The sequence below is a fragment of the Cupressus sempervirens genome, chromosome 8 (genome assembly GCF_028749045.1).
Source record: "Cupressus sempervirens isolate cs-2001-9-10 chromosome 8, ASM2874904v1, whole genome shotgun sequence".
NCBI classification, from domain to species: domain Eukaryota; kingdom Viridiplantae; phylum Streptophyta; class Pinopsida; order Cupressales; family Cupressaceae; genus Cupressus; species Cupressus sempervirens.
This window is the reverse complement of record NC_143125.1, coordinates 805,721,808-805,736,683: the sequence shown is the minus strand read 5'-3', so window position 1 is coordinate 805,736,683 and position 14,876 is coordinate 805,721,808. Positions and strand designations below refer to the sequence as shown.

The 14,876-nt window shown below is 34.4% G+C and overlaps 1 protein-coding gene across 2 annotated transcripts in view; it reads left to right on the top strand.

Moving 5' to 3' along the window:
- LOC149544847 (protein MICRORCHIDIA 2-like) overlaps positions 1 to 14,876 on the top strand; it is a 114,062-nt gene that overhangs the window by 59,777 nt on the left and 39,409 nt on the right. For both annotated transcript variants that reach the window (XM_089795426.1, XM_089795425.1), the window contains exons 8-13: positions 1,349 to 1,427; positions 1,608 to 1,739; positions 5,692 to 5,790; positions 5,983 to 6,063; positions 6,193 to 6,339; positions 6,507 to 6,599. In XM_089795426.1, the coding sequence (XP_089651552.1) occupies positions 1,349 to 1,427; positions 1,608 to 1,739; positions 5,692 to 5,790; positions 5,983 to 6,063; positions 6,193 to 6,339; positions 6,507 to 6,599 (631 nt within the window). The remainder of the gene's footprint in view (positions 1 to 1,348; positions 1,428 to 1,607; positions 1,740 to 5,691; positions 5,791 to 5,982; positions 6,064 to 6,192; positions 6,340 to 6,506; positions 6,600 to 14,876) is intronic.

Genomic DNA, 14,876 nt, shown 5'->3' with positions numbered 1-14,876 from the left:
AGCATTTGAATATGTTATCTTTGTCTTGTGTGTGTGTGTGTGTGTGTGTGATAATATGCATACGTATATATGTACAAATATGTATACATATAGTTTAGACGGATATGGTTCAGATCAAACATATTACTGCTGTTACTGATTCACATCGGGTTTTGTCATTTCGACTGCATTGGATTACTTCCAGAATTATTCATCATCTCTGATTAGGGATCGGGTCTTACGTGTATTGCCTTCAATAAGTATTAAGATCATTAGCGAACATATCTTCAGGGTTAACAAAACATTAGTTTATGACCACATATTCATGCCCCTATGGGGTCACAACTCTTCACAATTATATATATAATTGTTCTCATCGGTGGACAAGGCAATATGAAAGACATAACATACTTGCAGTCCCCGGATTAATAAAGAAACATTGCAGATTACAAAATACATTCCTGTCAGCATTTGGCATTCCAGTCACAGCATATCAAAAACATATTTGAAGGCATCTACCTGCCACATTCAAGATACTCAAGTCTGATATAAATCTGTTACTATTTCTGTTAGGGATTTTATAAAATTTAACACTTAAAGAGCCACTGGGATTTTGTTCGCATCTTGACATTTGGAGTTTTGTGGTCACTTTATCAATCTCAAAAGCAGCTTCTTTATAAACCTCTACCTCATCATTGAATACTAAAGATTTCTTGTAGTTATTTGCTTCCTTACTTCCACTTATTATTGAAAACCCCTTCTTTTTTTCATAAGTATGATACATTTCCATTACACAATGCCTTTTATGCGGGCATTGACAATTAGAAGCCCAGGAAGCACAAGAATAAATGCAATCCTATTAAATTCATAGCATAACAACCCTCAATAGAAAAACAAACAAGGGTAACAAAGCATAAAACCAAATCAAGGAAGATTAAGCACACAACATAAGAGAAGAAGAGAAGAGAGGAGAGCGAGGGAGGATGAGATCCCATGACACAAAACAACCCTCAGTAGAAAAACAGTAAGTGTAACAAAGCATAAAAACACATCAAGGAAGATTATGGACATAAGAGAAGAAGAAAGGAGATCAAGGGAGGATGACTTTTTATCTTCCTAAGTTTTGTAACTCCTCTCTCCTTTCTAAAATGAGATGATTTTTCTGTTAGAGTATCATGTTTTCTTATGTTTATTTTATTTGGTTAGTTCAAATAGAAGAGAATTGCATTACTTTCAATTTCTAATTTCTGATGCATCCTTTGCTAATGGCCTTCACAGGAATGCATCGTAATCATGCAATAATTGACTAATATTATGTGTTTTTTGTATTAGTAAGTTGCATAACTTCACTTTTTTTTATGAATCTCAGCATTATAACCCAAAGCATTGGACTTCTTTCCTACACCTTCTTAAGGGAAACTGGACATGAAGATATTGTTGTCCCAATGGTAATTAATATTCAAAGATACAATCTTTTCTTTTGTTTTGAGAACCAACTGTTTTATATAGAGTTGCAGAAATCTGTGGCATGTGCCACTTTCAGATTACCATCATATACATTGCTTGATGTTTTTATTTGCTATAGTGCTTTGTATCAAGCCCTGATATATTTTCCAAACTAACTTTAGGTGGATTATGAAACACCTCTTGGTGGACAACGGAAAAGATTGATTCGTTCCACTCCAGAGGATTGGTCTCACAATTTATCAACATTATTGCAATGGTCTCCTTACACATCAGAATCTGATATACTCAAACAAGTAAGATACACATTTTATTAATCTAGAATTTTTGAGGACAGTTTTCAAGTGCTTGAAGGTTGTGCCTGTGTGAATGTGCTGCTCTTATTACAGTAATAAAATTTCTGATACTGCCGTGTAGATTAAAAATATTCAACTCCGATCTTCATATCTAATTTTGTTACCCATTTGGAATTTTATCATGATTCAAGCTTGGAAGGTGTTGTCAGCAAGTATTTGATAGGAACACCTTCTGAGACGATGAGTGCGGGAAACATGGATTGTAGCCTTATAATTGTTCATTTTATTCTTATGTATTCTATTTGGTAATATTAGTAATGAGGTTTGTTTCTGTTTTCTCCTCCAATTCTGTATTCCTGAATTTGCAGGATATATGATATCTCATAATGTTCCCTTTGCACCTTATTTAATGTGTATTATATGAACTGTGATTCATCCTGTGGCATATCTGTGGAAGCCATTTCATCTAAATACTGATACCGAAATTTGCAATGTTTATTTGAATTTTACATTTTTTAAGGCAAATATGTCTGTATGGTAACATTACAGACTCCAGTTCTGGTACAGGCAGTGTCCAGTTTTGGCTGGCTCTAGTGATCCGGGCTTGGGGGTGGGACCATCGGGATACAATACAATACATCAAATTTAGTTTTGGACTGCACCTGACTTTCTGAACCTTGTTAACAACATTTCAGTTATAGTTTAGGATCAACTTTAGGATCTGTTTTGAGGAAGTCAATTATAGTTTAGAAATATTGTTGGCTAATCTATAAGCTATTCGCCTCAGGTGGTAGTCTACCAATGCATGTCTCATCATCATCATTTTCCAAGAGGCAATAATGAAATAAATATTAAATAATCAATCTTGAATTTTATGAAATGGCTTGATGCAAATGTTCAAGGAATTTTGGGCATCACCTTGGCCACACAAAGGCCTCCCCAAGAAACAAGACAGAGTAACACTAGCTCCTCATACAAGGACAAGAACTAACAACCAAACATGAAAATTGAAATGGGATGGCTTGCTTTTTTGACACCAACGTGAGAATCTGCCAAAAACAAACATAAGAATTTCAATTGTTATGAGAATCCAATATAGGTTTATCCTTAAGCTAAGTCACAAGGTTCGAATTCAATTTAGAGTTTGACGATCTAAAATTCAAATGAAATTTGGCAAGGATAAAAATTGGGAAAAAAAAGTTAACATTAAATCTAAGTTATATATATTTATGTATTTTTAAATATTAAATATTAGTAATATATCCACAAAATTGTCAAAATGAAGAATAGTTTAACAGTGCTAAATAATTTAACTGAATAACTTAATATCATTTTAAAATAAAATGATATTATATTAAATAACAGGATTATATTAAATATCATAAAAATCAGATGAAATTCGAAAAGAGTAAAAATTCACTGAAATTTGAATCTCATGGATGAAATTCGACATACCCTGTTACTTAGCCTATAAGCATTTATAAATATAATTGACATGTATAATTATTAATAAACCAATCCTATCATTTCCAATAATCATAATTTTAGTTTACAATTATCATAACTATCATACTTTTAACAATGAAAAAATCCCATGATTTTGTTATTTTTAAAAAATGGATAAGAAACTTAGAGATTTCTTCAAATTGCCAACTAAATAGAGCACGAATTTTATTATAAAAAAATTCACGAAAAATAACCTTTGCTTCGATGCCATAAAATGATCGAGATAATCAATATATTACAAAGTTGCGGAAGACTTCTTATATAGGCAATTACAAAAGATCTTTCCATAAGTGAAATGTTTGAGAACCAAAGACAAATGAAAGTTACCAAAAATTAAGTGGACAGCTTAAATGGCCATTATAAACAAAATATAACAATATTACTCTAATAAAACTAGCATGATTTGGGAACAAGATGTAATTATTAGTAATTAATAATACTGATCTAGCATAAATGGGAAAAAATTTATACATCCCATAATATATACTCAGAAATACAATGCTAATACATAATCTATTTGGAAATACCTCAAGGGTCATTGAAAGTATACCACAAAAACATATAGACTACTTTGTTAGGACACCTTGATGGTATAACAAACCGCATTGTTAAATTTGGTGAAATGGATCTTATCATGTGAATCCCACAATATGTTGATAAAACACTCAAAAGGAACATATATTTATATCTAAGTTGTCGATTTGGGTTTGAGGATGGATTTGGGCAAAAAAAAATTCCTATTTGGGTTCGTGGGTGGGTTCGTGAGTATAGATATATACATACACACTCACGAATAGTTACACCGCCGTGTGAGATGCAGGGACGGGGGGACAAGTTTCCGAGATGGGGGGCAGAGGGGCCTTGATTTGGGGACAGGGGGAGCAGGGGTGTATATACTATTACTATACATATGATACTTAAAATGCTAGTTATGAAAAGATGTACTACAATTATACAATATAAGATAAAAAGATGAAAAAAACAGTAAATTTAAACATTGAACATTGCATTGAAGTTTTCAATTGGAACATCATGATTCATGATCAAATGACAAACAAACAATTAACATTGAACATTGTACATCAGCAAATAATAAATATTAGTCTATATATCATAACTATAGCAAATTACAACCAAAAATCAGAATTGGCAAGGCTTATTTATTATTATTATTATTTGGTTTTTTAAAACTTTTTTTGTTATTTCTTACATACTGAAATAAACTCGGAATAGCCCAAATCCTACAGAACCATTGAAAGTCAATTTTCGTTTTCTACTCTTTTTAAATTTTTTTTTTATAATTATTAGCCAGGGACCTGGATCCGGACCCAAGCATGAATCCGAACCCAGACGATTGCAGATTCAGACCTGAGCTCTAGGGTTCGAACCCAGTAATGTAGATTTATATCAATAAAAAAATACACAATGCAAACACAAGAGTGGGCATGATGTACATTCTTTATCCCACTTCTATTGTGGACATAGAGCAAAATGGTTAAATATATGAAGATTCAAGGAGCTTTCTATTTATGGACAATCACAATGACTTAAAGATCTGAAATAGATTGCTGTAAATTTACATTATTTACCTGCAATTTCATTATATAGATATTAAATGTAAATGAAGATTATAGAAAGAAAAAGGAAACAAACTAAATTAACGTCGATAGATGACAAAGGAAAAAGTTACAAGACAACACAGGATCACCAAAACAAGTGGAGAAGAAGTGGTTACAAATAGCCTAGTAAGGGGAACAAGAACCCCAAAGGACAGAACAGCCGTAGAGGAAAACTGAATAAGTTTTGATGAATGAAAAGATGTACAAGGAACCTTCTGGGAGGAGGGAGCCTATAGAAAGCCCATGTAACTGTCTTATTAAACATGGGCAACATTGCACAATTTTTTCAATACCCAATGTATCAGAACCAGATTATAAATTGCTTCCAAGTGGTCACCCTTTTATTTATTCTTTATCAGTACCTAAAGCACAGGTGAATTGGCAAAGTTTGTGTTGATCCCAAATCTGGTCAGAAGGCAGAACCCTAAGGGATGCATAATTTAAAAATTGATTTACAAGATAAAGTTAGAAAGTCTCCTTATTCCAATAAAGGTCTTGTACACCCAAGAAGGGTCTTGGATATGCAAGAACATAAAGCTTCAATGCTATGTTTACCTGTTTTTTTAATTTGTTTTTTTTCATGTTTACCCTTGTTGGGATATGTTTGTGCTTGTGGTTTTATTTTCCTATTATGTATGTCTTGGTAGTATTTGATGTTTTTTGGGACACATTTTAAAGTCCAAATTTGTTTTGTAAGACTGTAGTGCACCTTGCAGATAAAATTCTCTTGGAGAAGTGTTTTTGAGGATTAGGATTAAAATTCTCTTGTATAAGTGTTTTTGAGGATTAGGATTATTTTCTTATGCTTTTGCTCCATAATTGGGCAGTTTGATGATATTGGATCACATGGCACAAAGGTTATTGTTTATAACCTATGGCTTAATGATGATGGTGAAATGGAGCTTGACTTTGAGTCGGACAAAGAGGTAGATAATGACACTTTATGCAAAATTTTAAGTGAGTTTTTGATAATGACGTTTTATGCAATATTTGCCTTAGGTGATGTCAATATATTTCAGAAATAGTAAATGATGATTAATATGTGTATGGATAGTAATCTTAAGACAAATTCCAATGATCATTTACGACTGGAGAGTGGACTTTTGAAATATATGCAGGATATTCAATTGAGGGGTGAGCCCACTGATAAACAGTTGAGTCAACAACATATTGCAAACCGATTACGCTATTCCCTGCGTGTAAGAGCTTTCATTTTATAAAGGATCTTTGATTTGGTGGAACAGAAGCTTCAGGTTTCATTAACATTACTAAGTTGTTTACTCTGACATAAACCATAGTCTGATATGCTGTATTCTTTTCATTTGCAGGTATATTCTTCTATATTATATCTCCAGATCCCAGATAATTTCAAAATTATTTTACGTGGCCGGATAGTAGAACATCATAAGATTGCCAATGATCTCAAGTTTCCTGAATATATTTTGTACAAACCACAAGTTGGGAATAACAAGGAGGTATGCATTAGAGCAGTTGAATTGATTTGTAAATGATAATTAAATGTCACAAAAAGGATTTTATTCCCAGGAATTCAATCTCTTTATGGTTGTGGATATTGTTTAATTTTTTACTGGTTTTCTTATTTATTTTTTAAACATATCTACATATGTTTTTGCCTTCCCAGGTTTCTGTTATCACTACAATTGGGTTTACAAAAGAAGCTCCTCTTGTAAATGTACATGGTTTCAATGTTTATCATAAGAATCGCCTTATAATGGTAAGCTGTCTGTTAGATTAGAAACTGATTTTTTTTTGAAATTTAAATATGAATATGTAGCATCCTGTTTTTTGCATTGATTGCGGTCATGGACAGATTTCTTCAAAGGTTCATCAAAATTGTAAAACTATCAAATTAAATGTGTTTTTCGTTTCAGATAGCTAGACGATTAGCTTATTATGCTCTTGTATGTTGATTCTTGGAAGACTAAAAAATGCTATATCTGCAATCTATTTTTTATTACGAAGTAATTGGAAAATATTTGCTTGTTATTAATCGAGACTGAGAGGTCTATCTATACAAAATAATAAAGTGATGTTTCCTTAGGAAACAATCATAAAGAATATAAATATTCTATTCTAGCTAAAAGAAAGCTAAAAAGCTAATAGATAACTATAACTAACTAAATATTAGAAATGTTCTATTATTTACAGAAGATTACAATAGATTAGCATTAACTAATAATAGACGTTTATCTATTATCATAATACTCTCCCTTGATGGTTAATCTATCCAGAGCACGAAGCTGTCAAAAAGTGTAAATGGCAGATTCTGTATGCTCAAGGGGCTTAGCACTATTCGCTATGGGCTACAAATTGGATTGCTTAGATAAGGCAGCTAAGTGCTTTTGACATTCAACCTTCATGTGCCCAAACTTGTGGCAATAGTTGCATTGAATGTTTTTCTTCTAGGAGTCTTCTGAATCTGGACCAGAGGATCTTTGTTGAGAAGACTACTGATGGTCCTTTGGATAAGGCTCCAAAACTTTGTAGATGAGCATAATGCTCCAAAACAAACTGCAAAGCGCCTAGATTTTTAAGGTGAAAAATCAATAAAAACCCAATATGATTTTTGTGGTGAAAAATCAATCAAAACCCAACATGATTTTTGAGGTGAAAAAACAATCAAAACCCAACATTACAAAGCTTCAATTTTTTTATAGGAAAAATGGTAAAACCCAACAGATAATTTGAGGAAAAAATTACAAATCCACAAAATAATCCCCCACACAACTTTGTGAATTACAAAATCAGAAATTTTTAAAGGAAAAATTATAGAAACCCATAAAAAAATTTTAGGGAAAAAAATATGAAAACTCATAAGAATTTTTTTTTTGAAGAAAAAAATTATGAAAACCCACTAGAATTTTTAAGGGAGGCAAAACACAAGACTTTGCATGGTTAAGCAACACATGCAAACAACATGCAAGTACATGCAACAAACATGCAAGTACATGCAACCCTAAAAAAGTAGAGACCTAGAAGATTTGAAGGGTGACCTAGAAGAGAGCTCGAAAAACCCAGAAAGAATATGTTGTTGATTTTTGGATTGGTTGGCTCAAAAATTGAGGCACAAAATTTGAGACACCCAGAAAAATCTGACAACCCAGTTGAGCTCTCGAAAAACCCATCAAGAATTTGGAATTGGAAAACTTTTTCCAAATTCGAAAATTAGGGTTTTGAACAAAAATGACCTTGCTGCAAAAAAAATCACAAAAAAATGGTAGAAATGTGCAAAAAAAGAAACAGAATTAGATAGAAATAATTTCAACTAAGAAATTATAATAATCTTCAAAAAAATTTGAAGTATTGTCTCTAATAACATATTACGAAGTAACTGGAAAATATTTGCTTGTTATTAACAGAGATCAAGAGGTCTATATATATACAAAAGAATAAAGCGATGTTTCTTTAGGAAACAATCATAAAGAATACAACGAGAGGTCTATTTATACAAAAGAATAAAGCAATGTATGCTCATCTTCTCCTAATTTCTTGCAATAAACACATTTATCTTCTTTTGTTAAGATTCCTTTTTTGAAGAATTGTAGGGCTTAGCTCTACATTGTAAAGGAGATTCCTTAATGTACTCTTCAAACTTAGAATACTTATTTTGGTTGTTACCTTGCCACGTGAAACTTTAGGATGTGGATCTATTTTGGGAAGTGCTTGAGGCCCGAAAGGCATAAATATGCCCATCTTGCCAACTTTTCTTTTTCCTCTGTGAGTTTAGCTGCAAAACCACTAAGAGAAGACTTTGTGTGCCCTACCTAGAGTATTTATAGTACCATATTGTAGAATCATATATTGAATAATCAAGACCTAGCTTAGAGAAAATAGAGAAAATCAATTGTTCAATCCTCTATTGCAACCCTGCATTCTTATAATTACAATCCAAGAGAGTTTTTTTTTTTTGAAGAAATTGTGAATATTGTCGAAACACCTAGGATGTAGACACATTAGGTCATTTCCAATCTAAACTTCCTCATCTTACTTGGCTTATCAAAGAGACTCTTCAAGGTAGTACAAATTTCATTACGATTTTGCAAGGTACAATATCATATCTCTATCATGAGAAACAAGCATAATGAGTACTAAGTCACAGGATTCGCCGAATTTCATCCTTTTGATTCGAATTTCAGCAAATTTTAACTCTTTCTGAATGTCATCCGAATTTTATGAATTTTAACATAATACTGTAATTGAATATAATATTATTTAATTTTAAAATGATATTGAGTTATTTAGTTAAAGTATTTAACAATGTTGAACTATTTTAACAATTTTGTGGATATATTTGTAATATTTAAAAATATATAAATATATATAATTAAATTTTAATGTCGAATTTTTTTTCCGAACTTTTACCCTTGCTAGATTTCATTCGAATTTTATGATTGACGGACTCAAATTCGAATTCGAACCTTGTGAGTTAGAATGAGTATACAAAGAGCTTCATCTCTTCAGTCGAATTATTTTTCTCTTTTTTGCAGCACTTGTGGGCTATGGATCATGGTCAAAAGTTGTATGGTTTAAGTGCAATTTCAATAGTAAAATCTCCATATGCAATTACCATTTACGACTACTTATGTGGAGTGAGTGTAATATCCCCCTGTCAAAATAAGATCCATATAATTAAAATATAAATGAATAGATTGTTAAAGTTGTATCTTCAGTCGGATAAATTGGATGTGAAATTCATTGTTGTTATTGGTAAATCATCATTTTCTATATATATGTATTCATGTAACAATAATATATATTAGTATATATAATAATACTTTGAAGATAACGAAATTGCCCCATATTAAATAACTAAGCAGATGAAAAATAAACAGTATATGAAAGATAGAATCTTCTCGCAGACTTGAATCCTCCCAGCCATGGCTAGATATGTGGTGTTCCACTTATTAAGTTTCTCAGTCACCTTATCCTTAATCCAGCACCACATGTTGTTAATATTAGGATTAATAGCAAAAGGGATACCCAGATAGTTGACAATGTGATTTGGACCAAAAGAATAGATTTACTGATAGAAATCTTGCTGCCTGATGCTTTGCAAAAGAAATCGAACTTAGTCATGAGATGAGCCATATTTTCTTCCTCGAGAGCAAAAAGGATAGCAGTATCATCAGTGAACTGAATGTTGGTAATTTCTTCTTTGTTGGGTAAAACAGGGCCTCTGATCATCATGGAGGGGGAATGATCTCTCAGCAAAAAATGCAAGGAGACAGCAGCAATAACAAATAAGGAAGGAGCCAATGGGCCTCCTCGCCTGATTGATCTAGATAGACAAAAAGAACCAGCTCTATCCCCATTAACTTCTACAGATGCTGAAGCATCTTTCAATAAGGTAGAGACCATATGACAAAATAATTACGGGAAACCAAGGGCCTCAACCATCATCTAAATAAATCCCCATTCAATCCTGTCATAAGCTTTTTCATAGTCTATGAGGAGCATACCAACATTCTGTCCAGAAGATTTAGTCCACTCCATGGCTTCCCAGTAGGTAATAAGGTTTTCCATTTTTCAAAATATAGCGCCCTTTAACAAATCCAGTCTGTGTAGGACTGATAATCTTGGGAAGAATATTCTTCATCCTTCGTGCAAGAACTTTGGCTAAGATCTTATATGACACATTGAGTTCAATCCTTTCATAAGCTTTTTCATAGTCTATGAGGAGCATACCAACATTATGTCCAGAAGATTTAGTCTACTCCATGGCTTCCCAGTAGGGAATAAGGTTTTCCATTTTCCAAAATATAGCGCCCTTTATCAAATCTAGTCTGTGTAGGATTGATAATCTTAGGAAGAATATTCTTCACCCTTCCAGAACTTTGGCTAAGATCTTATATGATACATTAAGTAATGTGATTAGTCTCCAATTTTTAATAAGAGTTTTATCCCTAGTTTTTGGAATGAGTTTAATAAGCCCCGCATTGATCTCTGGTCCTCAAGATCCTCTGTTAAGGTCAAATTCATATAACTTTTTGAGTTCAGAGCTGATCCACTCCATGTTAACTTTGTAAAAATCTGCTGGTAAGCCGTTTGGCCCGGGGGCTTTCTCTAAGGCCATACCCTGTATAGCACCTTTGATTTCCTCTAAACTGATAGGATCTTCTAGAGGTAGTGAATCTTCTTTTGAGAGTTTTCTTGGAATAATAGAACAAATACTTTCCCTGGCTCCTTTCATACAATTGTTGACATCCTCCGAACTGGAAAGAGTTTTATAATATATGGAGAAGGCTTCAAGGATAGACCCCGAATCTGTAATAGTGTTCCCCTCCTTACACAAACAATCAATCCTATCCTTTGTTTCTTTAGATTTTAAAATCTTAAAGAACAACTTAGAACCTCTGTCTCCAAACTTTAACCAAATAAGCCTTGATCTAATTCTGGCTCCATGAGCTTTCCTAGATTGAAGCTTCCTAAGGTTGTGCTTTGCTTTGGCCACCGACTCTACCATTGAATTATTGCAAGGAAAGGTTTGAGCAGAAACTTCAGCCTCATGGAGGAAGGAGACCAACTTGAACTCTTGGGCCCTAGCATCCTTAGCTCTTTTCCTGCCCACTGATTTAAGCAAATTCTGCCATGAACTCAGGTCTTGGGCCCATTTACTTGCAGGATCTTTATGATGCCAAATAGAGGAGTTGTACCAGTTAATGATTGAGATTGCAGCCTGAACATTCTCATCATCAAGAAGAGAAGTGTTCAAGCAAATGTGTTATGCCTCTCATGATGCTGAATAGGTTGGCCAATCCAAAAGATTTCCACCAAGATGGGATGATGATCAGAAAGTGAAAAGGGAACAACTTGAACTAGATTATCATCTTTTGGTTTGGAGCAACCGAAGGCATCTTTGTTATAATACACTCTGTCAAGTCTAGAGTAGATTCTCTCATCTCCTTTCTGAAAATTAGACCATGTAAACCAAATGCCTTTAGAATGAGCTTTAAGCCCAGCAAGGGGATCAACCAGATTAAGTTTATTAATCATTCTGTTCCAGATATATTCTTCATTAGCTTTCCACTCAAACTTGCAACTGCCACTCTTGCCTTGAGCATATTCTAACATATTGAAATCTCCAGCCATGGTCCATGGAAGATCAGGAAGAGAATGGAGCCAATTCTAGAGGTTAGTCCTATCAACGGATTCAATAGGAGCATAAATAGAATACACCCCAAATTCAAAGTCTTTAACTTTGAAAGAAACCCATGTAATCCGACTACAAGTAGAACACCCCCAATGATAGATAAACTTCTTCATTTTAGGTCCTACCAAAATGGAGGTGCCTTCTTTACCTTTTTGGTGATTAGTGGAGAAAATTGAAGCATCCTTCCAAATGCATCTCAAGGCAATTTCCACTGCAAAGCCAACAACCTTAACTTCTTGTAATAACAAGATATCAACATCTTGAACCCATCTCAAAAATCTTTTAACAATGTACTTTCTGTTAGAGGATTCCAATCCTTTGACATTCCAGTATACCAATTTAAACATATCCATAGCAGATGTTCAAATATCAGTTTCTATAGGAGATTGGAATCCTTTATAGCAGTTTGGGAGCTTCTCCTGAGCTATTTTAGAGGATTTAGGATTTACTTTAGATTATCTAGGTCCCCCTCTTATCCTCACTACATCTCCCTTACCAAGAATGAAGGGCTTTGACATACCTGGCTTTTTTAGTTTGTTTGCTTTATATTTAGCTTCTGGATCCAGAGAACACTCCCTTACTACAAGAGTCCTATCCTTTCCATCTAGGGGAACATTAATCTGCAACTTCTCTTCAACTTGATGAGCATCTCTAGGGTGTTTGACAGGAATACAATCTTGGGTAAAAGGAGGAGGGATTGGAGGAGGAGCCGGGATAATAACAAGCTCAAAGTCATGTAACGTCTCCTTAGGAAGAAGATAGTCTGCAACTAGAGGAATGATAATGTCCTTTGCTTCAGCGACATCCTCCACCCTCTGTTCATCTAGATCATCCTCTAGCAAGGCTCTGACAAGAGGAAGAGAAGGTACAAACAAAACGTTCCTCAAGATGGAAGGGGAGGAAAGGAAAGAAACCTCACCAAGCCCTTTCATTAATGATTCTAAGAGCCAATTGTTGGGCATTAAGGCGGGTCGGAAGGGGCTAGGGAGAAGCAACACCCAGGCTAAAATTCTTGTTAGGGACATTGAAATTTAGATCAAAATTAGCTCTTGGGGAGGATCTTTATGAGAAGTAGCACCATTAGAGCAATCAACAAATTGCAATTTTAAATCATCAAGAGGCATGAATGTCATCCACATTATCCATCCATGCTTGGTTGGCTAGGTCTAGCTGAGGCAAGGTAACTTGGAGAATGTCAGAAATAGAGTTTACATTCTTCAGAGAAATGGAGGATTTGAGTTTCGGAAGAGAGTATTCAGCATGGGGATTATGGCCACTTGAAGGGTTTTGGTTACCAGAATAGAGGGAGGTAACTGGAGGTTTCTAGATAAAAATATTATTATTTTCCTTTTTAAGAATAGGACAGCCGTTTTCTTCTATGCCCTTCTTTCCTGCACAGATAGCATGAATTCAACCCACCCATGTATGAGACTGGACATTCCACAGGGGAGTTACCCAACTCTAACCAAATGACCTCGGTAGCATCTAAGCCTAGGTAAATAGAGATCATAACACGAACATCAGAATTAGGGATTAAAGTATTAGAATGATCAAATTTCAAAACCTTGCCTATTGGCTCCAAAAATTGGGGAATGAAATCCAAACAAATGGTGGGAGGTTGCTCACCGTAAATCACCTAGGGGAAGATAATACAAGAATTTCGTCATTGACAACCTCCATAGACCAAGGTAGAGTCCTAAATTCACAACAACCTACTCTCCAAAATTGCCTTTCAACAATGGCTTTTGTGATTCTAGGTTAGAGAAAATTAGAATAAAAAGGCCTTTTTGAACCATTCGACAAAAGGAATAATGGAACCCTAGCTTTTTCCCCCAAATATCATGTAACCAATTATTCATAGAACTCCTCGAGGGCAAGGAAGACGGGTCCATAGCAGTAAAGAAAATAGCACAATTTTTAAGTCTATTCTTTTCCTTGTTCAACTTAGACTGCATTTGTTCATTAGGTTTAACAATGAACTTAGGAGAAGCTAGATTCTTACTTCCATCTCCATCTCTCTAGTCGGCATCTGAAACGAAAGCGGTGGTGTCTGAAGTTGAGAGGCATTTAATGAACTTTGTTCTTGGTTTGATGACGCGGGATCCTTGCAAGGCTTGTTTGAAGGACTTGCGAGCCTGGTCTTGTTCAAAGAGGGGCTGACCATGACGGTTATCCTTAACACCTTCCTTATCAAGCACATGGGCACCCGGCTAAGACGACGAGGGTTTCTCAGAAGAAAAACCAAGTGGAGCGAATACATCAGAAGAAACGGGGGGGAGAATGAGTGGAGCCATTGAAGGACGTAGCATTAAAACCAATCACAGGGGACAAAGAAGCCATTAAATGGCAGTACGACACAATAAAGAGGGCTCTATGGAGCTAAGTTGCAGAACCCTCTTGCTTGGTTCCCACGAATTCCACCCAAAGATAAATATAAATTGGAAAACCATCAATAGGATTATACTTCTGTATTAAGGAATTACGAGGGCAATACTCATCATAGATGGGACAATTAGCTATTGAGACATTGTTCTTAGCATACAAGGAGGAAATTTGACTTTTATCCATACTTCCCAAATTAAATACAAACATTATTGAGCAAATCAACATGGTTACGGGAGGTCACAATACACGTGGAAAAAATCTAAGATAATTATAAATTCCATAAATAGTTATGTAAGACTTGTGATCATAGATGGAAGGTTGTACGTTCGAATCTGGAGTGTGATCGGTCACAAGAGACATCAGTTTGAGTTTTGAGAAGAAAAGGAGAACAAATCCTAGTCAGCATTGAAGTTAGCACTGATTAGATGAAGTAAGAAGAGGAGTGAATGAAATAGG